At 37.8% G+C, this 25,965-nt stretch overlaps 1 protein-coding gene across 11 annotated transcripts in view; it reads left to right on the forward strand.

The window, feature by feature from the left end:
- PRUNE2 (prune homolog 2 with BCH domain) overlaps positions 1-25,965 on the forward strand; it is a 346,173-nt gene that overhangs the window by 25,085 nt on the left and 295,123 nt on the right. For all 11 annotated transcript variants that reach the window (XM_087444459.1, XM_087444456.1, XM_087444458.1 and 8 more), the window contains exons 2-3: positions 1,785-1,876; positions 4,220-4,288. In XM_087444459.1, coding sequence (XP_087300585.1) covers positions 1,853-1,876; positions 4,220-4,288 — 93 coding nt within the window. In that variant the 5' untranslated portion in view covers positions 1,785-1,852. The remainder of the gene's footprint in view (positions 1-1,784; positions 1,877-4,219; positions 4,289-25,965) is intronic.

A 25,965-nucleotide genomic window follows, 5' to 3' on the forward strand; every position in this document is an offset into this window, starting at 1 on the left:
CAACACAATCTATATTCCTAATAACACTAACAAATTTACTTACTTGGTTTACCCTACAATATTTAAAACAATACCACCAATATTAATACTATGAAAAACTAAGTGAAGATTAAGATTGTAGTTCTTTTTGTCTTTATAACATATATAACTCAGGGTGGACAGCCGTGTGCTTAGCTTAAAAATCACTTGAAATAATTTTGTCCTCTGTGTGGTTGTGTTAAAAATGTGGTATATATTTAAGTTTGTTTCATTTTGTTTTAAATTTAGCATTTAGTTTCTTTCCCTTTTCAGTTAATTTTATTTTTGAATTATAGAAAACATTTACATGAGTCAAAACTCAAAACTGTATAAAAATGTGTATTCAGAGAAGTCTTACCTCCATCTTTATTCCTTCTACCTGATTCCTCCTCTGTCCCCTATAGATGACCATTTTTTATTAGTTTCTGGTTTATCCTTCCAAGTTAATTTCTGTAATAACAGTAAACATAAATATAACTTTATAGTATAAATAACAATGAATATCCTGCTGCTTTTCCTTCACAAAAAGTAGCATACTATATACTCTGTTCCACAATTTGCTCTTTTCACTTAATAATACATCCTAAAGACTACTCCATATTGGTATAGTGAGGTTTTTCTCATTCTGTTTTCATGGTTGCATAGTATTCCATGGTGTGGTTGCGCCATAGTTGATTCATCCATTTCCTTATTGGCAGACATATGGGTTGTTTGGAAATATTTTGAAATTTTTAACAATTTTGGATGGAAATTTTTTAAAAAATGTGTTTCTTACTGTCCTACCTTTGTAAACACAGTGTATTTTTTTCTGGATGCCTCAGGTTCTTATCTATTTTTGTTTGTTACTTGCTGCTAATTTGCTTTGAACTTGAAAATTAGATCACCAAATGTGTAACAACTGCTTGTAAAATAGGAGTGATCGACGTAAGCAAGGCCCCAGAGAGCTTTCCTGGGAGGTAAATTATCCTATTCAGAAACTTATGTTCTGAAGGTCTTCCTTTTTATGCCTTATTTTGCTGTTTTGTTTGATTTACATTGGCTTCCTAGTGAAATTACTCTCACACTTTTAAGCTATTTTTGGATTATCAGAGGAAGGTAAATATTTTCTCGTATATTTATCAGTCTGGAAATTGGATTGTATACACTTCTATATTGAGGTAGCAAAATCTTTCCTGCTCTGGAGACAAGTTAGATTTGGTGGAGGATGGAGGGAGCGAGAAGTAAAAATGCTAGGAGTCTGGAAAGAGTCAGTGCATACATACAGCAACGTGCACATTTGTATAGGTGAAAATATACCTGTTATATAATACATATATATGTCTGTAGTACCTGAAAATACACCTGTAATACTTAATATAAATTTTCTGCTTTTCTCACTCAATGTTATATATAAGCATTTTTCTATGTTGTTAAGAACTCTATTGGGTATGACTTAAAAATGGCCGAAAATAATGCATGTTGTAGAGCAGAATATTAAAACTTTACTTTTATCATTGGGCCTCTTTCTATCATATGGAATCTACACGGAAATCCCATATATGGTTCAGGCAAGATTCTGACAGTTTCGCTAAGCAGTTTTGGTCATCATATTTTAATTTCTTAGAGCTCTTTCTTGTTTTCTGATTGTTTCTTTTGTTCTTATTTCATGGGTGCAATGTCTTCTCATTTCTCTGAGGTTCTTAGTTTTATTATTTTCTTGTTTTCTGTATTATCTCTGTTTCCAAGCTACATTTTCCTATTTGATTATTTCAATCTGTCTATTGCAGGAGGAAGACTTCCCTCATATTTCTCGGGTCTGCAGCTCTGCATTCATATTTAGCAATGAAGCACTAAAATGCTGACTGGACCCCCTGAGCAGGTGGGTGAGGCTTGACAACTGGTGGGCTTGACTATGGGATGATCAGGGACTAAGCAGGACCTTTGCTGTGGGGCCCCCAAATGCCTGAATTTATAGATCTATTCTTTGGGACCATTCCGTCTTCCAGAGCAAGGTCCTGGAGTCCAGTGCTTGGAAGGTAAGCCTGGTTGCTGGCACTCTTGGACGTGAAACTGGGGAAGGGAGCTGAGAGTATTAAGGCTCAGCATGCAGATTTTCGCTTAATTCCCATTTTTAGTCTGAGACACCATCGCTACTACCCTCTGCCATGCCCACGTCTTTAAGTACTGAATCTCTCAGTTTCAATGCTCCTGAGAATAAATCCCCTATCCCTTGGGGGGCAGTTAAAGCTTGTTGCCTGACTGCTCAGAGAGAAGGAGGGCCCCAGGACTAACTGTTCCCCATGCAGATTCTTCAACCGGTTTTTTGTCACTTGCTTCCCCCACAGTGTAGCTGAGACTGCTGATTTCTGAGCCTCTCAGGAGTTCTGTGGGGGTGAATCAGCATTTTCTCATTGGTTTCTCCTTCATAGGCACTTAGGTTTCAGCTTTCTTCAGCTCTGCCAAGTTAGTTTTGACCTCTCCGTCTGTTTTCTACCTCCTGCAATTTTATTGAATTGTCATGTCCACCGTTACCTCTTCTTCTTTGGTTCTCTTTGTCCTTTGTCTTCAGCCCTCTGCTGTCATTTTAGTGGCATTTTAGAAGCAAGCAGAAGTAGTGCATCTATCCATCCTTCATACTTAACTGAAAGCCTCCTGGAGCAGTTTAAATCTTCACTTTTGGGAAAATTTATTTTGTTTATCAAATATATGAAGATCCCCTAAAGCCCCACCATGGATCCAACTATATACTGTACCATAATTACCTAACCATTATCCTAGTGTTGGACATTTAGATGGTTTCCAATTTGATATTATGGTAATGACACAATATGAGCATTTTTGTGCATGAATTATCATCTATAGTTATGGCTATTTTTCTGTTTAAATTTGCATTTTTCAAGTGATTTTTTTCTCCCATATATGTATGAGATCTGCATTTCTTCTTTTGTGATTTATCTAGTATAATGTTTATATACTATACTCTTATTTATCTAGTATAATATTTATATATATATAACATTTATAAATGTTATTTTGTTGTACTTATTGCAATATTTTTCTGGTTTATTGTTTGCCTTTTCATTTTTGTTTACTTTTGCAGGTGTAGATATTTCTAATTTTTTGCACAAACACACCAGAATTTTTTCTTTATGATTTTTTCCATCACTTTTAAACTTAAAAATATATTCTCTTGTAGATATTTAGTAAATATTTCTGATTTTAGAGATAAAGATATGAGAATCACTAGCATAGAGGTTAGAGCTAGAGTTCTTTTTTTGTATTAACATGAGAATGTTTATTATATAAAAATTTTAAAGTAGAATCCAAATGGCTTATTTATATTATATACATAATAGATTTGCAACTGTGTTAAAATACATATAGGAAATTCTAGGAAGAAAATACAACAAAAGATTCATAGTTGTTGTCTGGATATTAATTTTTTCTCTAGTTTTCAGGATTATATCTTCTAGGATATTAATTTTTTCTCTAGTTTTCAGGATTATATCTTCTAGGATATTAATTTTTTCTCTAGTTTTCAGGATTATATCTTCTATATTTTCTTAAATATGTAGGTATTCCTTTTGTATTACAAATGAAAAATTAAATTCTGAATTTTCAAGACTAGTTTAGAAGTAAAGTATAAATAAACAGTTTGGAGAGACATGGTGATTATTTTCTTAGTGATAAATTCTTAAAATTTTTTTATTATTAAAAAAACTGTACATAATGTATACAACTTGATGGGTTTGGAGATAATTATACACCTATGAAACCATCACACAACCCATGCCACGAACATATTCATCACGTCCGAAAGTTTCCTCCTGCCCTCTTGTTTATTATCATTATTATTTGTGTGTGTGTGATAAGAACATTTAACATAAGATCTACCCTCTTAGCAAATTTTTAAGTATACATACAGAAATGAGGATGTATTAGTCACAGACCTAGAGTTCTGAGTGAGACTGCAGCAACTCACTATGGGAGAAATGTGGAGAGAGAAGATTTGGGGGGATGAGAACTGTGGTTTGGGAAATGCCCACAGCCAGGGAGGGAAGGAGACAGTGGACTCGGTGAGGAACGAGGCGGAGGTGCCTGAGAGACCTGCGTCGTGGATGAGTACTCAGAAAAGCGTAAAACCTGGTGAAAGGCTAAGACGATCCTGCCCAGGTGTTAGTGTTTCTTGCCAATATGCTGACCCCCAACGCTGTTCCTGCAGATGCTGCTGGCGCGTCTCAAGACAAGCATGTTGAGATGGAGAGAAAAAGTGTTAAGTCTTCTGTGTGAGGTAAGTGCATCGCACCAGGGCTTTTGGTGTAATTCACCAGTCCCGTCTTAGCAATTACTGTCTTCTCAAGGGAAGCTAGTGCTGCAAATTAAAAATGCCACAGGACCCCAGTCCTCAACCATTCTTTTTCTCTCCCTGTTCAGGAAGGGTTATTAAGTAACTGAATGACAAGGCTATGGTTTCTCAAATAGAAAGTTTAGTTCCCCGGAGCAGTGGTGTGTACCTTCCATTAGGAAGTGTGAGTAAGAGCTACAGATCATGCCACAATTGGTGGTGAACTACGATTTTCCAAATTGGATATTTCAACTTTGCTTCTTCCAATTCTTGGGCCCATTCTTGGTATTTTCCTCTCCCTCCCACTCTTGAACAACACCACTCTAATGAGAAAAACTCTAAACCACTGTTTTGCAGTGGTGGCTCCTGGAAAAAGCCCACTGTGTTTTTAGGGGATTGCTTAGAATGGAAAACTAATGCCTGATTTATGAGGTTGTAGGACTTCTCAAAAGGGCAGGGCAGAATGAGGAAGGGACTACAGGAGGCAAAAGTTGTGAACCGTATCTTTGTTGAAGATAACATTTGCTGTATCACATACCAAATGGTCTTAGTCACTTCACAAATATTTCAAGGAAAACTATATTAGTACAAAAGATTAGAGATTATTCAGTGTCTTTAGTCTTTTGGCCTAGTTTTTAATAGCATCACTGCCTCATTCTGTTAGCTTTCTACTGATTTCATTTAGATCAGTGACATGTGAATACATCCTTATGGCTTATCACCTTGTAGGGTCCAAAGGCAGAGTATTCCCACTAAATTACTCCTGTGATGATTGCTTGGGTTTTCTAAAGATTGCTTTTAGTGACAACTTGATCACATGGTTTTGCATGGCCTTAAATCAATGCCAGTTAAAGTGACCCAGGCCTAAATCTTGGCTCTTGGTTTTCCATTCTAATGAGAATTACTGTGATGAAGGAGCAGTGATTCGGATAAACAAACATTTACTGAGTACCAACTGTGTGCAAGACCTGGTGATGCTGTTCTTGTGGCTCTGTTTGAGTAGAACGCTATGTGTGTGCTGATGCAGGGAACAGAGGCAGGCAGGGTAGAGGAAGCTTGGAAAGTTTTCAAGATTAATTAGCACGAAGGTGGGGCATTTGGGATATCTGGCACCAGATAGTAATCAACAGTACTAATTATACTCTCATATTAAATCAGTTATGGTGGATGAATTGGAGTTGATCAGCCAGTATGGTTAAAGATGCTGCAGCTGTTGTGAGCTTCTCTTTAAAATTTGTTTACATGTTTCTATAGCTCATGTATTAGTGGATTGCATTTCATTTTGCTGGATTTTTCTTAGACAAAATGATCCTCAATTTTTTTAGTTATAGTAGAAAATTGAAATATGAGAGTAAGATGTGAGAACATAAAAATCACCTGGAATGATACATTCTCAGTCAAGTCACTGCATAGTCAATGTTTTTTATTTTCAGTATCTTGGTAAATATATGAGGGTGCTCACAGTAGTACAAAGGGCATGTGATAGATCTTGAGACACAAGTTCTAAATTGTGTCGCTTCATTATTAGATAGAAAAAGACTCTATAATGTGTTCTGTTCATTAGAATTCCTTTGGGAAATTAGATGGCATTTGAGGCTGAGTAGGGCTGGCTGGTGGGATAGAGAATGGGTATTTTGTTTTTTAAGCACATGCGTGCTTAAGTAACATCTTTCTGGTATATTCAGGTGAGTGGCATGTGAAGCCTGGTGTGACCTTTCTTAAATTTAATTGGAGTTGTTTTTTTAATAGATTCATCAGGCTATAATTGGGTTTTAGCCTTTAGGGCACTGAGAAGATATCTGTGCCATTTTTCAGGAAATTTAATTCAATTCAACTAAATGTGTTGACTGCACATGATAAGCATTCAATGCGTTTAGTATTCAATATTCTCAGTAGGACATAAAAATGAAAAAAAGTACATGTCTCTCTCTCTCTTTTTTTGAAAAAAAATATGTGATTAAGAATATTTTTAGTAAGTGGCCACATATGCTCACATATGATGCCTCTTAGAAGAATATTCTGTCCTCTGTATTTTCTGTAAATTGGCAGTTAGATCTGGATCTAGTTAGATCTAAAGGATCAATCGGATTTGGGTTGAATTATTTTTGGCTAGAATACTTTCATAGGTGGAAGTGAGTGTATTAAGTGAGTGCATTAAGTCATAGAATGCCTGGTTGTCCTTCTGTTCTCTTAGCAGTTCTTGATGATATTTGCCTAAATCCCTTAATTCATTAGATGTGGCAAAGTGTTGACGTTTTAATTCTTTCTTTCCTTCTTCATTTATTAACTGGTATATTTCTATAAAGAGAAACTTCCCCTCATCAACTATTTGGTTACCATGAGATATAGTTTATATAGGAAAGGCAGGATAAATGCTTAATTTGGGGGCTGAATGGGGTTGGATGCTTTTCAAACTAATAAGACATAGTTATTTTTGCTTCAAATAGTCAATAGTATTTTAAGAAACTTAAAAATATTAAAATAAAGATTAAAAACTCTTTATATTTACCCAGGTATTTACTTTTTCTGGTGGTCTTAATTTCCTCTTGCAGATCAAGTTTTCTATCCGGTATCATTTGCCTCCAGCTTTTGGAATTTCTTATACTTGCAATGAATTTTCTCAGCTTTTGTTTATTTGAACATGTCTTTATTTTACTGTAATTATTGAATGATGTTCTTGTGGGTTGTAGAATTCTAGGTAAATAGTTTTTTCTTTCAGTGCTTTAGTGATGTCATTCCATTGTCTGTTGTCCTTCATTGTTTCTGATGAGTAGTCAGGCATCAATTTTATCACTGGTCGCCTGTATGTAACATGTCAGTTTTCTCTGACTGCTTTAAAGTTTATTTTCATCTTTGGTTTTCAGCTGTTTGATTATGGTATGCCTAGGTGCTGTTGTTGTTGTTTTAATCTTGCTTGAGGTTTGCTAATCTTCTTGTATTTATTCAGTCTGAGGTTGGAATTTTGGAAAATTCTTGACCTTTATCTCTTTAAATATTTCTTCTGTCCCCATTTTCTCTCTTCTCTCCTTCTAGGACTCCAATAACACATGTATTAGACTGTTTGATATTGCTTCTCAGATCTCAGATGCTCTAGGCCACTTTTCCCATTATTTTTCCCTTCTGTGTTTCCTTTTTTATAGTTTCTTTCGACCTGTTTTCAGGTTTACAGTTCCTTCCCTCTGCAATGTCCAATCTGCTGTTCAGACCATTAAGTGATTTCTTCATTTCTGGTATAATTTTGACTTCTGGCATTTCCGTTTGTTTCTTTTTGTAGTTTCCATTTCTCTGCTGAAACCCACCATATACTCATGTGTGTTGTCCACATTGTCCACTAGTTGCTTTAACATACTTATCATATTTATTTTGAAGTCTGTCTGATAATTCCCCCATGTGGGTCTGTCTCCAATGATGGTTTTCTCTCTTGACCTCTCATGGATCACATTTTCTTGCTACTTCATGTTACTCGTAATTTTTGATTATATACCAGCCATTTCTTTAAAATAACTGTGAAGATTGAGATGAAGAACATTTACTCCCATAAAAGAACACACCCCTTCTTCTTTCAGGCTGCTAAGTAGAGAGCACTAGTTTAATTCATTTGGGTCTGAGCTTTTTTGCAGTGTTAGCTTAATTCAGTTCTCTACCGGCTTCAGATATTTTGAGGACAGGACTAGCATTTTCTCCTCAGTGAAGATTGGGATCTGAACACTGGTGAGATTCCAGGAATCCCTTCTTATTTTACAGGTAAACTATTTGATTTTTAAACGATGGGAGATCTCTGTCTGCTTTCTAGCCTGGCTGTCAGCTTTTGAGTCTTTGGGGAGTTCTCTTTGTTTTCTAGTTCTGTTTCCAGCATTCTGTGCCTGGAGATAACTGCCCTGCCACCTTGCTCACAGCCTTTGGAAGGCAGCGTCGGTATACTCAGGAAGGCTGGGGTGCCTCAGAGGCGTTTCTTCTGGCTCTTCTGCCCCACCCCCAGACTTTGGAAACCTCCTTCGCACAACTAACCTGCTAGTACAATTAAGAAAATAAGTTTGCTTAAGTGAAAGTGTTTTGACCATTGAAATACAGAGTCCTTTCAGGATTCTGAAAGGTACACACCACACTAGGTGGAGGTGAAAACTCTAGTAGACATTCATCTTCAAGAAGGCTGCCCCCTTCCTTAAGGGCATCTGTTTCCCACTGGGGAATTTCTCCTCCCCTGTGAGTGGGTGAACAGGTCCAACAGCCAGGGGTGCTGTGCTCATGAGCTCCTGCTATGCGGAAGGAAACATTAGGAGAGGAAGGCGTTACTCTAACACTGCTCTCCTCCCCATTGATTTCATCGCTCCTGTTCCTCTAAAGTGCCAAGCTCATTCCAGCTTCTGAGCTTTGGCCATTGCTGTTGTCCTTGTCTAGAGTGCTGTTTCCCCAGATACTCTAGAATGTAGGTACCATGAGAACAGAAACTTCATCTGTTTGGTTCACAGCTGTATCCCCAGTGCCTAGAACAATGTCTGGCCTGTGGTACACACACACAAATGATAGTTACTGAATGAATGAGTCTTTTTCTCCCCTCCTCCAGTACAGCAGGCAGTTGGGGCAGGCAATCGGCCTGGCTAATTGGCAATGGGTGACTTAATCTTGACCAATCAGGCCCTCACTCCTGGGATTTTGACTCTTGAGCAAAGGTGGGGGAGTGGTGAGTGGCAGTGGGGGGACACTGGAGGTCATTCACTGTTGTGCCCAGAAGGTGCCACAAGAATGTGTTGAGATTGGTTCTTATGTGTGGCTTATGGAACCAGACTCATAACTTTATAGCCCCCACTTAATATTTTACCCCTACAAATACCACCTGAATATATAGCTGAATTATTTAATGACAAGTAGTTTTCATCGTTCTTTTTGCTTTTGGTCTTGTTTTTCCTCTTGCTAGCTTGTTACATATAGAAACCCAATCCCTAATCTTTGAAATTTTGGCCAGCGTTTGTTTTTGCCATACACCTTTTATTCTCTCCCTTAGAAAGAACTCTGTTTAATGTGCATGCATTTTTTAAATCCTTGGATTTTTGTGCTATCATTTACAGCTAATGGTGACGCTGAAAGCTTTGCAGAAATGAAGGTTAAGACTGGCTGGTGTAGAAGCCAAGATTTGGGGGTTTTCCAGTACTCACGTCCATTGGAAGAGATGGCAGTCAATCCTTCCAACCTAAATATTGTCTACATGTAGGCTGAAAAAAAACCCATTATTCCAGGATAACCAGTGGCTAAAAAACCTGAAGTGACTTTTTAGGAATACATACCTTGAATATTAGAGAGTGTTCTTAGTAGTACTCCCCCAGCCCAACAGACTTTTCCCCACTTTTGGTACCTATGAAAATGTGTGGTACCAGTAAACACTAAGCATTTTGTTTAAATATTAAACTTTAAAGTGCTGCATCAATTTTTAATGTGCAAGCTATCCTTGAAAGGCTCTGCTAGGTTGCTCTTCCCTATCAGAGAAACACTTGAGAGTCATTAGCCAAGCTCTCAGGTTACGAGGAAAAGGCCTACTCCACTGCAAACCCTCCTTAGAGCGTCTCCAAAAAGCCAATATGTGAGCAGAGGGCAGGCTGGCTCAGAATCACTTAAAGCCTCTATTTCCAAAACTGCTTTAACCAGTTATCCTCAGGAAATTGCAACCCCAGGAACTTCTTTAGTCAACAGAACTTAGGGCTTACTTCTTGCAAAGAGTTGCTGACTGGAGGAGAATCATCTAGAATATGCCAGCACAGCAGTTTTTATTGGTGGTATTAGGGACCCTGTGAGAATGTCTCTGGAGTGAGAGTCACACCTTTGTCCCCTCAAACATGTCATCTGATGAGTTTCTGCAATATTTGAATGAGGAGTTGTTGTGTCTTGACTAAACTGGATTTCCATGTTAAGTATTGCCATAGATGAGCACTGTCCATTCTTTATCCTTACATGGCACATAGATTTGTAAAAAGAGTAGGGCCAGAGAAAGGTCAGGACCATGATGCTTGACTTGGAACGTGGGTGGTAATGGTGGGGAGGAGTGCCAGTCATGAACTTTGTTTACTTTATTGATTTGTCCATTCCTCTGTACGTTCACCTATTGAAGTAATTTATTGAGTGCCCCAAGGCCAGAAAGCCCTTGCCATGCTTCAGAAATGCAGGCAGCTAGTGTGTTTGAAACTTGGTGAGATTTTGGGAGGGTGGTATGAATTGAAATCGAGTAGTCAGTGCGTGGTTGAGTTTGGAGGTTGTTTTCTCATTGGCTTGTGCACCTATTAGAACAGCCTCAGCACTTCAGCCATGCTCTGAAAGTAGGTAGGCTCATGTACCATCGGAGCCTTAGAAAGTCCTGAAAAACACATATGTGGTATAGTTTTAGACCTTCTAAGGCTGTGTTTTAATAAGACTTTGCTGCCAAGTTATTTGGGATTAAGTGTGACAAAGAGATTTGAAATTCAGAAATAATAGAAGATGGAATTGCTTCAAAGCTGGCTCTTGGAGCTTTGAGAATGAAGGATTTCATAATGATTTCCAGCTTTAGTACCAACTGAATTATGAGTAACACAGAAAGGGAAGAAAATTGTGGTCTTTGGATATTAGGCCTGGATCTTCACTAACCACCCAAAAGGACCGGATTGTGGTTGAGAATTTATGACTCTTTTATTATGTGCATCTGTTAGCTTCACTGTTCAATAGGGTAGCCACTAATCACATGTGGCTATTCAAACTAAAGTACAATGAAAATCACTTCCTCAGTTACATTAGCCACATTTCAGCTGCTCAGTAGCTACATGTGGCTAGTGGCTATTGCATTGGACAGCATGGATATAGACCCTTTTTGTCATTGCAGAGAGTTCTACTGGACAGCACTGTGGACAATAATGTGAGGTTAAGAAATTGGGGCAATACAATATTTCTATGAAATGCCCTCTCTCAATTCCCTCGGTGGTTATTCCAAACCTTCAGCTCACTCAAGCTTTGTACCCCACCTCCTCCTCATCACGTTCAGCAGGTGTTATGACTCCTACTCTATAAGGACAATGGACAACATTAGGTGTGGGCTTTTTTTCATCTTTTGACCCCCCATCCCCACCACCTGCTTCCTTGCATCTGCACCTATTTCTCCATCCTTTCTTAGGGAAGAAGCGTCATCCTTCCTGTTTATTGCAAATCCTTCCATCTCTGCACTAGAAGCAACTCTTTTGTCACTTCAAGGACCAGGCTTTATCAATTATCTGCTCTCTCATTTACTTATTTATTTATAAATAATTATAAATTCACAAGAAGTTTGAAATATGATGTAAAGGGGGGTCCTCTGCGCCCTTCCCCAGTTTTCTCCAATAGTAACATCTTGCATAACTGTAATACAGTATCAAAACTGGGAAATGGACATTGGTACCATCCACAGAGCTTATTTAGATTTCACTACGTTCATATGCACTTGTGTGTGTGTTTTTACAAATGTATTTATAAAATTTATGTGACATTCAAGAATATTAATAAGATAGTGTATAACCTTTTGAAACTGGCTCTTTTCACTCAGCATAATTCTCATGAAATCCATCCCAGTTTCTTGTATCAATAGTTTGTTGCTTTTGTTTGCTGGATAGTATTCCATGGTATGGAAATGCCACAGTTTGTTTCACCATTCACTGAAGGACATCTCGCTTTTTTTTTCCTTCCGGTTTTCCAGGCTATTACAAATAAAGCTGCTATAAAAATTCACGGTTTTGCGTAAATGTAAGTTTTCATTTCTTTAGGATAATGCCCAAGAGTTTAATTGCTGGGTTGCATGGCAAGTCCAGATTAGTTTTGTTAAGAAACTGCTGAGCTGTTCCCAGAGTGGCTGTACCAGTTCACATTCCCACAGCAATGTATGAGTGATCCAGTTTCTCTACATCCTTGCCAGCATTTGGTGTTACTGTTTTTTATTTTAGCCATTCTAATAAGTGTGTGGTGATATCTTATTGTGGTTTTAATTTTCATTTCTCTTTAATTTTCATTAACATGGTTAATGATGTTGAACCTCTTTTCGGGTGCTTGTTTGCCATATATCCTCTTTGGTGAAATATCTTTTCATGTCTTTGATGAAATATCTTGCACATTTTCTAATTTTTAATTGTTTATTGACTGCTAAATTTCAAGAGTTCTTTATATATTCTAGATACAAGGCCTTTGATGGATATGTGGTTGGGAAATATTTCTCCTAGGATAGCTTGTCTTTTCATACTCATCACAGAGTCTTAGTTGGAGCAAAAGTTTTTAATTTTGATAAGGTCTCTCTCCTATATATTCAACTTATATGTTTAACCTAACCTGCTCTCCTGCGCTTTTTCCCTTAATGCAAAAACTGCATCATGGTGCATCTACCTTGAAAACTGCATTTACTTTGAAGCATGTTCTTTTGCTGTTGTTATGCCAGCTAATAATGCCATAATCTAGCCCAAAACAGACACCTGGCAGTCATCCTTGACTCCTCTAATCCTTCAGCTCTATCTCTAACCACCCACCCAAATCCTATATATTACTAAATGTTTCTCAAGTTCACCGTATATCAGTGTTTTATCCTTGGTGCCATTGTCTTAGTTCAGATTCTTATTATTCCTTGTTAAGATCATTGTGTTGAGCATCTAATTGGACTGCTGGCTTCCAGTATTGCCTGACACAAAGCCAATTTCCATATTGCTGCAGAATGATCTCCCTAAAATGCAACCCAATCATGTTATTCCCCTGCTCAAAAAAATCCTTAAATAGCTTACCATCCTCTCCAGAGTAAAGTTTAAATCTTTAACATGATGTGTACATTCTTTTGTGTGTCCCCCTCAGCCTTATCTCTCAGTGTTCCCTCACACCAGCCATTAGCTCCAACCATTCTGGTTTACTTGCAGTTTCTCAAATGCATTGTGATTTCTTGACTCTGATGCTTTGCTCGGAATGTTTTCCCATGCCTCCTTGCTTGAGGATTCTGGTCTACATTCAAGATTCAAGAGGAGGGCAACTCCTCCAAGGAGACTTCCCTGGTTACCCAGGCAAGATTACCTCCTCTTTGCTCATGTAATGATTCAATCAAGGCAGGGACTATATCCGTATATCTGTATTTATTCCTAGGGCTTAACAAAGTACTTGGTACATAGCTTACAAAATTATGGAAAAAATGAATGAATCTTGGTAATTAGAGCCCCTCAGTTTTGAAAGTAATTGTTTCCCCATGTTCACTAGACTCTAATCTCCTGAAGGCTGGAACTGTCTCCGGTCTCTATTCAGAGCACTTGCAGAATGCCCAGCTCATAGGACATTACTGGATAAATGAATGAAGCAAAATGGACATCCTTGCAACATGGTGCACTTTAAGTTAATCTTTTTTTCCCTTTGCTTATCCCCAGAGGCAGGCACTGAGCCTAACAGTAAAAATGTATGGAAAAGAACAGAAATCATTGATCGTTTAATACACTCATGTGGCTGAGTGGGCACTCTGGTTCAGATATGGTTGGATCTGCCCTGAACAGCCACAAGAAGGCAGAAGGCTACTTTTTTTTGTTCATAATTTAACAAGTACGTATTAACCTTTCCACTATTGGACAGCCACTGAGTAACAAAAAGAATCTATTCTCATCTAGCTTGAAATCAGATCCTGTTTTGAGCTATTCTTGGTACAAAAAGAGATGTTAACCTTTTGGATAATCCTTTCTGAAATAGATGAGGTTCTTTGTGGTGTTATTAAAAAACTGATTATCATAAAATCAAATTTATCTGACTAATTTTAGATTTCAAACTCTCTTCGATGCAAGCCAAATTCAGTGTGCAGTAGGCAAAAATTGACCAGGGCTGGTCTTAAGGTAACATTTAGAGAGCAGCCCTCATTTGCCTCATCTCTCCGTTAAACTCTCTCACTTCTGCCACAGAAGGGCCCCATGCCACCTTCTTGCTCCCCAGGCTTCCACTCCCACACCTCAGTACCCCACCCCACCAAGACTTGGCGTGCATTCGTATAACATAGGGTATCATCTCAGGTCCTAAATAAAGGACCCATTCGCTCTTAGTTTAGGGATTGCAGAGCCCCACAGGGTAAGAACCAAGGAGAGAGTCCATGGTTCTTGCCCAGCACAGGTCATAGCTGCTTTTTCTCTCATCAAAGAAATTAACCAGAAGAGGGAAGGCCAAGGTGTTAGGGCTAACCCTGGGTCTCTTGTGGTCATCCACCTTAATGATTAGTAACTTCATTCCAATCCAGCCACTTACTCCCACGGTCACACCTTGGATCTTGTTATTGCCAGAAACTACTCCATCTGAAGTCTCAATTTCAGATATCCTGTCTCTGACCACCACCTTCTGTCCTCCCAGTTTGCTTGCTCAGGTAACCCGTAGGCATAATACTTTGACATTTTGACAGCCAATCCATTGAGCCTCATCACTTTTTCCTCCTTTTATTTCCTTCTTCTCCAGGTAGATTCCGTGGTTGAATATAATCAGTCCTTTGCAAACGCAGTCAACTTTCCTCCCCGTTCTCTGTCATACCCATCTGACAAATCCCCAACCTTGGGAGAACGCTACCCTCTGTCTTCTCTGGGCCTCCATTTGAGCAGTTCAATGCTGCAGGACAAAGTCACACGAGTGTGTGGACTGGGTTCACTGTATATTCAGGATCTTAAGCCTCAAATTGGCGTTAATCTTACTTTGCGTCCTTCTTCCTGGCATTATTTCCTTTTTTCTCTTTAAACAACCCTTGGCCCTTTTCCAGCAGCATTCTCACCTCATACTTCACCCTCAGACTCAAAGTCCCTTATCTTGCCCACTCATCAAAACCGGCAAACCCACCGACACTTGCATCCGCCTTCCTCTCCTGCCCTCACAGTGAAGACCAATCCCTCCACTTGTCTCTGGATCTCGTCCACAGCACCTTCAGTTTCTCCCATTGTAGAATCTCTGTAGAGTCAGCAGTGAATCAAAATATATCAATAATCACAAAAATTGACTCTTGGATAGGAGAAAAAGTAAAATACAGTTATCTGCCGTTAACAAAAATCATGCCTAAAACAAAATAACATATAAAGGTTGAAAAATAAAGGGAAAATATACTAAACAAGTTTTAAAAAAAACAAATGTTGTAATATTAATAGCAATTAAAATGGAATCCAAAGCCAAAAAACAAGTGAGTCAAATAGAAATATTTAATATTGACAACACATACAACTCACTAACACTTGCCACTCTTTTTTTTTTTTTTTTTTTTTTTTTTTTTTTAAAGATTTTATTTATTCAGTTTTCTCCCCCCAAAGCCCCAGTAGATAGTTGTATGTCATAGGTTCACATCCTTCCAGTTGCTGTACGTGGGACTCGGCCTCACGTTGGACGGAGAAGTGGTGCCTCGGGGCGCTCCCGGGATCCGAACCCAGGCCGCCAGCATCAGAGCGCGCGCACTTAACCGCTAAGCCACGGAGCCGGCCCACACTTGCCACTCTTGAAAACTTTGTTACCAAAAGCAACAATTCACACTATAGAGAGCAAAAACTGATAATTATACTAAGATAAATAAATTCCAACCATTATGGGAGATTTCAGAAATTAACCGATTGAGTAAACAAATAACTAAGATTTGAAGGCTTTTAGTAACATAGCTAAAAAGCTATGTATATATGTTTTTATCTGTCTATGTATATTTGTATGTTTATAAAGTTTTCATATCCACAAAATTGAAAGAAGACATTTTTAAAAAACATGGATGGGGCATTTACAAATATTTACCATCCTTTAGACCAAAACAAAACATATCTCAACATATATTACAAGGAATCAAATTAGTCAGTCTATTTTTACTAGTTATGATATAAAAAATGAGAAATGAATATAAAAAATATCTAAGAAAAACAATTCCCTTGGAAATAATAATAATATACCTCTTTCTCTTACAAAATAACAAATATTATTTCAGAAAAATAATAAAATGGGTAAAATTTTGGTATACCTAATCAAGAAAAAAAGTTCTTGTATAAACAGCATTGAGAAGAAGAAAGAAAATTTGGCCACAGATTTGGAGATCATTAAAAAGATTATGCGATTAATTCCTTCATTCAATTAATATCTATCAATGACCTACATTAATATACTATTTTATATAATAATTTGAGCATTTAGACAAATTGTTAATTTTCTAAAAAATTAAACAAAATTGACTCAAGCAGTAGAAAATCTGAATAGATAAATAAAATTGAAGAGGTTGAAAATATAGTCGAAGATCTATTTCTTAAAAGTTTCACCAAACCCAGAAGTTTTTAAGGGTGATATCTACCAAATTTTTATGGAATAGACAATTCCTTTGTTATATAAACTGCTCCAGAGACTCTAAAAGCTAGAAAGCAATCCTAACTCTTTCTGTGAAGCTTGTGTAACCCTCATACTAAAATTTAACAAGGATTGTGCACACAGAAAAGAAACCACAGGCAAAACTCACTAATAAACTTGGCATGCAGGATTTCTATATAAAAGCTAACAAATTAAATCATCCATGCATTAAAAAATAGTGGATTATGGCCGGAGAGAACTTACAGTAGAAACACAAGGAAGTTTCAATATTAGTTAAACTACTAATTTAATTCACTAGTTAATAATTCAAAGAAGGAAAATCATATATTATCTCAATAGATGTTGAAAAAATATTTGACAAAATTCAACACCAATTCATGTTAAAAACTAGGAATGGAAGGAAACTTAACAAACTTTGTACAGGGTATCTCTTAGAAACCTATAGCAAAAGTCATATATAATGATGAAGCTTTGAAAGCATTCTCTTTACCTGTGCAAACAACATAAGGATGCTAATCATCACTACTTGTAATGGAGGTCTTGACTAATGCAATAACACAAAAATAAATCAAGCAGGTAAATATTTGAAAGGAAGAGGAAGAAAACTATTATTGCATTTTCAGACAACATGATTATCTTCCTAGGAGATCCAAGACAATAAAATGACAGACTGATAGAACTCTACACTGCTGGTGCAATTGGATAAAAGATTAAAATGCAGAAAGGAATAGTTTTTCATATATGACCATAACCAATTGGACCATCCAGTTCCCAATAGAAACAAAAAATTTGACATGGCTAAGAATAAACCTGAAAGTATTTGTGCAATACTGTCTGAAAACAACAACAACAACGCTATAAAATATTATTGGAAGATATAAAAGAAGACAAATGATGAAAAATACCATATTCCTGAATGAGAAAATTCACTATTTTGAAAATAGTAATTCTCCCCAAATGTATTTATGCATTCAATATATCCCAGTCAAATCCTACCAACTTGAGTATGACAATCATCTGGTTGTATTTTAGGAGATGTTCCTAAAATACATCTGTTCTTGAAAATTCTTCAAAAGCTACAATAACAACAACAAAAAGCCAAAAAACCAGAGAAACAGAAACACAAACACTATCTTTGGTGAAACTGAGAGACACATCTGTAACTCTGAATCACAGTGTAGGAGAAACAACTAACAAATGCAGTGGAATATAAACAGGGATACAGGAAGATGCCAAGAGGATCCCTGCGAGTGGAGAATTCAGATGAAACTGGCAAAGCGCAGTTTCCCAAAGTAAATGCTACACCTGAGACAAACCAACATTGCTGAGATGGGTACGCGGGTTCCCTGCTTTGCAGGAGGATGGCAGTCGGGGCTGAACAAGGAATCACAGAGACGAGCCATATTTTCAGGTAGGCTTTCTGTCAGTTAGGCAAAAAAGAGGAGAGAGTTTACCTTGTGAACAGCCCAAAAGCTGCTTATCTCTGCTGTCTGATCAAGAAATAAAGAGAAAAGGTGAAGATAACCAAGATTAGTAATAAAAAGGAGAATATTTATACAGACATTCAAAAGACAAAAAGAAGCACTGAGGACTTTTAGGGCGGTGAAAATACTCTGTATGATATTATAATGATGGATACATGCCGTGATACATTTGTTCAAACCCATAGAATGTACAACACCAAGAGGGAACCCTGATGTAAACTGAGGACGTTGGGTGATTACGAACTATCAAGGGAGGTTCATGGATTATAACAAATGTACCACTCTGGTGGGGGATGTTGATAGCGGGAAAGGCTGTGTGTGTGTGGTTGGGGCAGGGAGTATATGGGAACTCTGTACTTTCTTCTCAGTTTGCTGAGAACCCAAAACTTCTCTAAAAAAAAATCTCTAAATATATATAAAGGATATTATGAACAAATTCATGCCAATAAATTTGAAAATTTAGACGAAGTGGAAAAATTATTAGAAAAGCAGAACTTACCCAAAACTGCAACAAGATATGTAAAGTTTGCACTGTTCTATATCTGTTGAAGAGATTGAATGTGTAATTAAAAACTTTTCCACAAATAAAACTCCTCCTTTTAAAGAAAACCTCTTAAAGAAGAACAAGATGGAACATAGTCACTCGTGAATTTTACCCCTCATCGAAGGAAGAAATAACATGTTCCACAAACTGTTCCAGAGAAGAGGAAAAAAAAGAAAAACTTTCCAAAATTTTTTTGATACTTAGACAATCTTGATGCACAAATCTGCAAAGAATATTACAAAAAAAAAGAGAAAGAAAATTAATGTCTTTCAGGAACACAGATGCAAAAAGTCCTAGAAAAATTATTAGCAAATCGAATCTACTGATATTTCAAAGGACCAAATGTGGTTTATTTAGAGAATGTGAGACTGGGTTAACATTTCAAAAAATCAATAAATGTAATCCACCAGATTAACAGAATGAGGGAGAAAAATTATATGGCTGTCTTGGCATATGCAGAAAGAGCATTTGATATAAATTCAACATCTATTAATAATTAAAAACAACCTTAAATATAAGAAAACATCTTATATTTAACAAATCTAAAAAGTAAACCCAAAAACTCCAAATAAAACAAATATCATATCTGATGTGAAATTTTATGGGATTTCCCTCTGAGACTGGTAATGAAAGAAAGATGTCTACAAAAATTATTTTTATTCAACATTGTACTGGAGACCTTAACTAGTGAAATTAAAAAAAATGTTGAAAGTATGAGAAATGAAAGGGAAAAAATAGCAGTCATTCACAGATGATATTATTGTGTATGTAGAAATTTTTAAAAACTCTACAAATAAACCATTATATGTAATAAGTGAAATATAACAAATCAATTGCATTTCTATATATTTGCAACAAATTAAAAAAGAATAATAAAAATGTATTATTTACAATATCATTAAAAACTGTGAATATCTAGCAATAAATCTAATGAAAGTTGTCTGAGACCTCTTTCCAGAAATTTATAAAACACTATCAAGAGATATTAAAGATCCCATAAATGAATGATAGATGAATATATTTTTTTTAAAAATCTACCAATGACCTTAACAGAAATGGAAAAAAGTGTCAAAGGGTTAATCTTAACCATTTGTTAAACCAAAGCATTTGTTTTTACCACTGCCCCTTCTGTACCAAGGGCTCAAATTTATGGCCATTATTCTCCAACTGGCACAAGTAGGAGAGAATCCTTTGCTTTCCTTCTTGCATTCCTAACTCCTGGCATAGGTGCATCTGAGTGACAGAGCCCAGGTCATGTACCTGTGCCCTAGCTGCAAGAGAGTCTGGCAAAGTAAATATCTAGCATTTTCACCTCCGTTAGAGGAGATGATATTTGTCTATCAAGACTTATAAGGTAGATAGTTTAAACATAGAAAGAAGTTTAGATACTGGGCAATGAAAACAATGAGATACATCCACTAGAAACATCCCTATTTTCACTAATAATGATTCCTCAATTATTCTGGAGGTACTGGCAAGCACGATGAGACAAAAGAAAAAATAGATATAAAAGTCAAATAGGAGATTAAATTATTACTATATGCTGTTGGTATGAATATTTTCCTAGAAAATCCATGAAAAACAACTAAAATGTTTTCAAACAGTAATAGAATTCAGCTAGCTGGCTGGTGTAAAATTAATAAACAGATACATCTTCATGTATATGGCTCACTAGATGACATAATGGAAGAAAATGTGACACTTACAATAGCAGAAAACATGAAGGATCAATATAAAATTTGAAAATGTTTCTGAAGGATTCAAAAAGAAGACTAGAATAAATGGAAAGGCATACCATGTTTTTGAACAAGAGATTCAACATCATGAACATGTCAATTCTAAGTTAATCTATAAATGTAACACAATCCTCCCCCACAAAAAAGGATTACCAAAAAGATTCTTAGTGGAAATTGACAATCTGATCCTAAAGAATATATAGAAAAATAAGCAAACAAGAAGAGCTAGTAAAAATTCCCAAAAAGAGTAATGGGAGGTATTTATCTGATAAGGCATTAAAACACACAAAAACATCAAAAGGGTAAAGTATAGTACTTGAATATATACAGTAATTTGATGCATGATAAAGATGAAATTTCAAATCACTAGGAAGTGATAGATTTGCTCTTTTGATTGGCAAAGATTAAAGATTACTAATATCCAATAGTGGAGAAGATGTGGAGAAATGTATAGGAATGTAAACTGGCATGATCTTTATGGACAGCATTTTCTTAGAATCTCTTTTAGAAATATGCATAAGCCTTAATCCAACAATTCCACTTTTAGATATTTATCCTAAAGAAACCCTTGCATCTGTGCACAAAGAGGCCTTGGAGAATTGTTTGTAATACAGGAAGGAAGATAGATTATAATCTGAGTATCCTTATAAATAAGGTATTATATATCTATCCTGTGGAATACAATGCAGCAGTTAAAATAGATGAGGTTAAAAATGAGAAAGAGCATATGAAGTGATATGTGGCATTTCAAGGATTAATTTTAAAGTTGAAAAGAGAACTGTAGAATAATATACATAGTGTGATTCCACTGATGCCAAAACAAGTCTCACCTATGTACATATAAGTTGAGTAGTATTTGTATCTCAAGTTTATCAGTTTACCAATGAGGAAACTGAAGCATAGAAAGGGAGATATTGTGGGAAGGGAGCTTGGAAGCCCATCTGAGGAAAGAGCAATTCAGGCAGAGAAAACAATCCGTGCAGAGGCCCTGGGGTAGAAGCATACTGTGCTGATTTGAGGAATAGAAAGGAGATTAGTATGACTAGAGTGAGGGTGAGTGAAAGGGGTTAGTAAGAGATAAGAACAAAGAAGTAGTCAGATTCTGTAGAGGACCTTCGCTTTTATTTTCAAAGAAGTGGGAGCCACTGGTGGGTTTTGAACCCAAAGGTGACCTGATTTGGCTTTTGTTTTAAACTAATTTGCTGCCATGTTGAAAATTGATTGAAGACGGGCAAAGGTAGAAGTAGGAAGACCAGTTAGGAGACCACTGCCATCATCCTGATGAGAGATGATGGTGGCTTGGACCAGCAGCAGTAGAAGTATTGAGAAGTCATCAGATTCTGGATGTATTTTGAACTTAGAGTCAGCAGAAGTTTATGACAAATTGAATAGAGGAATGAGAGAAAGAGAGAGAACTTAAAATTTTTGGCCTGAGCAGCTAGAAGGATGGAATTGCTGTTTTCTGAGATGGGGAAGGTCAGGAGTTTGGATTTTTGACATGTTTCAGATTTCTTTTAGACAATCAGTGGATATATGGTGCAGATAAGTGGCTCTGAGTCTGGAGTTGAAAAGTCCAATCATCCAGGTTCTTGGTCAGCATAAGAGAGGACGTCAGACACTGACACAATGGCAACAGCAAGCAAGCAAAAATTTATTAGAGGAAAGGTCAGATATACTCCAAACGAGGAGCAGGCAGTGCCAGAGAACCCATCTGCCCCCTGTCTTGAGTTATTTTTATTTTTTATTTTTTTGTGAGGAAAATGCTAGCCCTGAGCTAGCATTTGTTGCCAATCCTCTTCTTTTTTGCTGTGGAAGATTGGCCCTAGGCTAACATCCATGCCCACCTTCCTCTGCTTTATATGGAATGCCGCCACAGCGTGGCTTGACAAGTGGTGTGTCGGTGTGTGCCCAGGATCTGAGTCTGCGAACTCTGGGCCACCGAAGCGGAGCGCGTGCACTTAACTGCTATGCCGCCAGGCTGGCCCCTTGAGTTAGTTTTATTTTGATTTGGGCTGTTTAGAAGGGAATTAGCATTATCTGGTTATCCGCCAATAATAGTCTTTCCTCCACCCACACGTCGGGAGGGGGAGTTCTTGACCTTCCAGGGGAATCTCCAGAACTGTCATGGCAGTCATCCCGCATGGAAGAGGGGGCTAATGCATATGGAATTTGTATGTAAATTAAAGAAAGGTCAATGTTCTCTAGAGGTGTATAGTAGAAGGCTTTGTTTTGTGCATTTGGTTGCTTTTATCGTTGTGGTTGAAGGTCTCAGACTCCGGTGGTGGCACAAGGCGGGTCTCAGTTACCCTTTATCTGCATCTTGTAGGATGTCAGCAAGATGCTTCACTGACGAAGCAAGGTCTCCAACTATGATCCCCGGCTCGTGTCCACCTAGCTACCTATCGCAAGAGGTCCAGGATAGAGGTGTAAATTTGAGAATCATCAGGATATAGATGTAACTTAAAGTTGTGAGACTGGGTGAGATTGTCAGGAGTGTGAGTGTTGATGGAGAAGAGAACAGATCCAGGCTGAGTCCCTTGGTGCTCCAATAGGGGGAAGGAGAGGACCCAGCAAAGGAGACTGAGAAGCAACCAGAGGGGGAGGATGGAAACTAGGAGTGCGTGGTAACCTGGAAGTCTGGTGAAGAAGGAGGGAGTGTTCAACAGGGTCAAATGCTGCTGATGGGTCAAATAAGATGAGGATTGACAATTAACCTTAGATTTTGCAAAGCTGTGGTCACTGTTGACCTTGACAGGAGCAGTTTTGGTGGTGATGTGGGGGGAAGTCTCACTGGAGAGAGAATGGAAGGAGATGAATTAGAGACAATGGATAGAGACAGTACTTCTGAGGCATTATGTTGCTGTGAAGGGAAGCAGAAATATGGGCAGTTTCTAGGGGTGGGAGGAGTAAAAGTTTTGTTATTGTGGATTTGGTTGTTATCTTGGTTGTTGTTTTTAAAGATTGGCAAAGCAATAGCATGTCTATATGCTGAAGAGAATGATCCAGAAGTGATGGAGAAGCTGATACTGTAGGAGAGAACAAAGAACTGTTGCAGCCTTGGAAAGGTATGTCTATGCTTGGCTTGGCTTTTGCTATGAGCATAGACAGTGTATATAGTAACAGGATGGTGGAGTATATGTGTACGATGCTGGTAGGTGAATGAATTTGTGATGAGAGGAGTATGTGGAAGTTTTCTGCTGATTGCTTCAATTTTCTCAGAAGAGTAGGAAGCAACATCTTCAGCTGGGAGTGAAGATAGGGAGGAGTTGGAGGCTTGAGGATAAAGGAAAATGAGTGAATTTGAGTGCGAGTGAATGGACTAAGGAAATATAATATGAGTTTCTTGTGATATAGAGAATAAACATCTATTTTAGAGAGTCAACCTGAACCAAAATAGGTTGTCCTTTTTCTCTAGAGAAACAAAACCTATGGATTCCCTGAGTCCCTTTCCTTTGTTTTTACGAAAACAACAACCACAAAGGAAACTGCAGTTCTCAGTTGGAAGATATGACCATCTGGTTAAGAAGAGGATCCACCGCACTTTATGATTTCTTTCCCAGTGCTTAAGAAGCACAAAATGTTCCACATAACATGACTCTTCACACAGAATGTCCATAGTTCCTAGAAAAAGAAAGTTTATGACGTGTTGACCAAGCTCACGCCACACTGCTGTGATCACAGAGTCACTGCTGCAAATGGGTAATGACAGAACATCCCATCGTTCAAACTAAAGCTGCAGTAAGGAGTTATTGGCAAGGCAAGATGAGATTAAGTGCTGTTCTTACACACTCTGCTCCTGCCTAAAGTAGCCTGATGGACTGAATTACTTTAAGTAATTAAATAAGTTGAGATGTTTCCAGAGCTATCCAGATACAGCCCGTCCCTCAAGGTCCTTGGTAGCTGAATGTTCTGCTTCATGATCTCTGTGACCTGATTTTTTTCATCAACCTTATTAGCGTGTCCTTGATAAGGAATAATGACTAAGACGATCAGTTTGTTTGGCTTGTTTAAGATTGGGGTAGAGTTGTGGTGAGAAGCTAAAACTGGAAAAGTATTTTGAGGCTGAGTAGCAGTTTTCAATAAACTGAAGTTTCAAAGAAACAGTGATTTCCCTTGGATCTCACAGACAACATCACTTTAAGTGAATAGATAGGCAAGTTTGTTCTATATATAGTTGATGTTTAAGTTTTCTGTAATATTCTAACTATTCTTGTTAAGTGACAGCTGATTTTTTTTTTCTCCCACATAACTTGTTGACTTGACCTCTTTTCCCTTTTCTAAGGAGTTATGTTAGTTTGGGTCCTCTGAGGAGCAGATGCCATGATGGTATTACACATGCAAAAGATTTATTGGGGAAAACGTCTATGTGGGAAAATAGGGAAGGTGCTGGAGGAGGTTGGGAGAACTGTCAGACTGCAATGCAGGTCTGACTGCTGTGGAGGAGAGAGGGAAGGAAAAATTTTAGACTGTGCAGTTCTAAGAAAGTTTTGGTAAGGCTGATGGGGAGTCTAGAGCCAAAGTGGCCCATCAGAGGAGTCCTACCTCTCCCGGGAACAGGCCTGACTCAGTATCCCTGTCATGTTCAATGATTGGTGGGGTGTAGCTGGTGGGAAGAGTGGCCTCAGCTACAACACAGTGATGGATTTCAGGATGCAATATCAGGGGCTGTTTGTGGTTACGCTACTGTATTAGTCTGCTTGGGCTGCCATACCGACGTACCACAGACTGAGTGGCTTAAATGACAGAAATTTATTTCTCATGGTTCTGGAGGCTGGGAAGTCCAAGATCAAGGTACTGACAAAGTAGGTTTCATTCTGAGGCCTCTTCTCTTGGCTTGCAGGCAGCTGTGTGCTCCCATGATTTCATCTTTGGAGAGAGAGAGTGCTCTCCGGTATCCCTTCTTATAAGGACGCTAATCTATCAGATCAGGACCCCACCCTTATGACTTCATTTATCCTTAATAACTTCCTTAGAGGCCCCATCTCCAAATATAGCTATACTGGGGCTAGGATTTCAGTATATGAATTTTGAGGGGATACAAGCATTTGGTCCATGATAACTATTCACAGTCAGAGATTTGTGAGGTGCATCTTGTTAAAAAATGTTTTATTGCAGTATATAATACAGAAAATTATACAAATTATATTTTTTAGCACTTTAATTTTTTAATGCTAAGAGAACTTTACTGAAGTGTAATCTATATACAGTAAAATGCATAAATTTTAAGTGTATAGCTGAAGGTTTTTGACGAGTGTATATACATGTGTGTAGCCATTACTCGTGTTAAGATATAGAATATATCCCTCACCCCAGAAAGTTCTTGTGTTGGCCATGGTTCCCCAATAAAGACTCTGGACACCAAAGCTCAGGGGAGCTTCCCTGGTTGTAGGTAAGTGCTACGGGGAAAAGTAGAGGAGGAGGGTGACAGGGACTTCTGGTAGTGGTGATGAGGGGGATGAGGGAGACAGTTTTAAAGAGGGTGCTCGGGAGATGCCTCACTCATAAGGCGGTCTCACCACTTGAAGGGGATCTTGTAACAGTTACAGTTACATATGGTAGTGCTGG

This window comes from Ceratotherium simum, chromosome 20 (assembly GCF_057802395.1).
Source record: "Ceratotherium simum simum isolate JZ-2026a chromosome 20, ASM5780239v1, whole genome shotgun sequence".
NCBI classification, from domain to species: domain Eukaryota; kingdom Metazoa; phylum Chordata; class Mammalia; order Perissodactyla; family Rhinocerotidae; genus Ceratotherium; species Ceratotherium simum.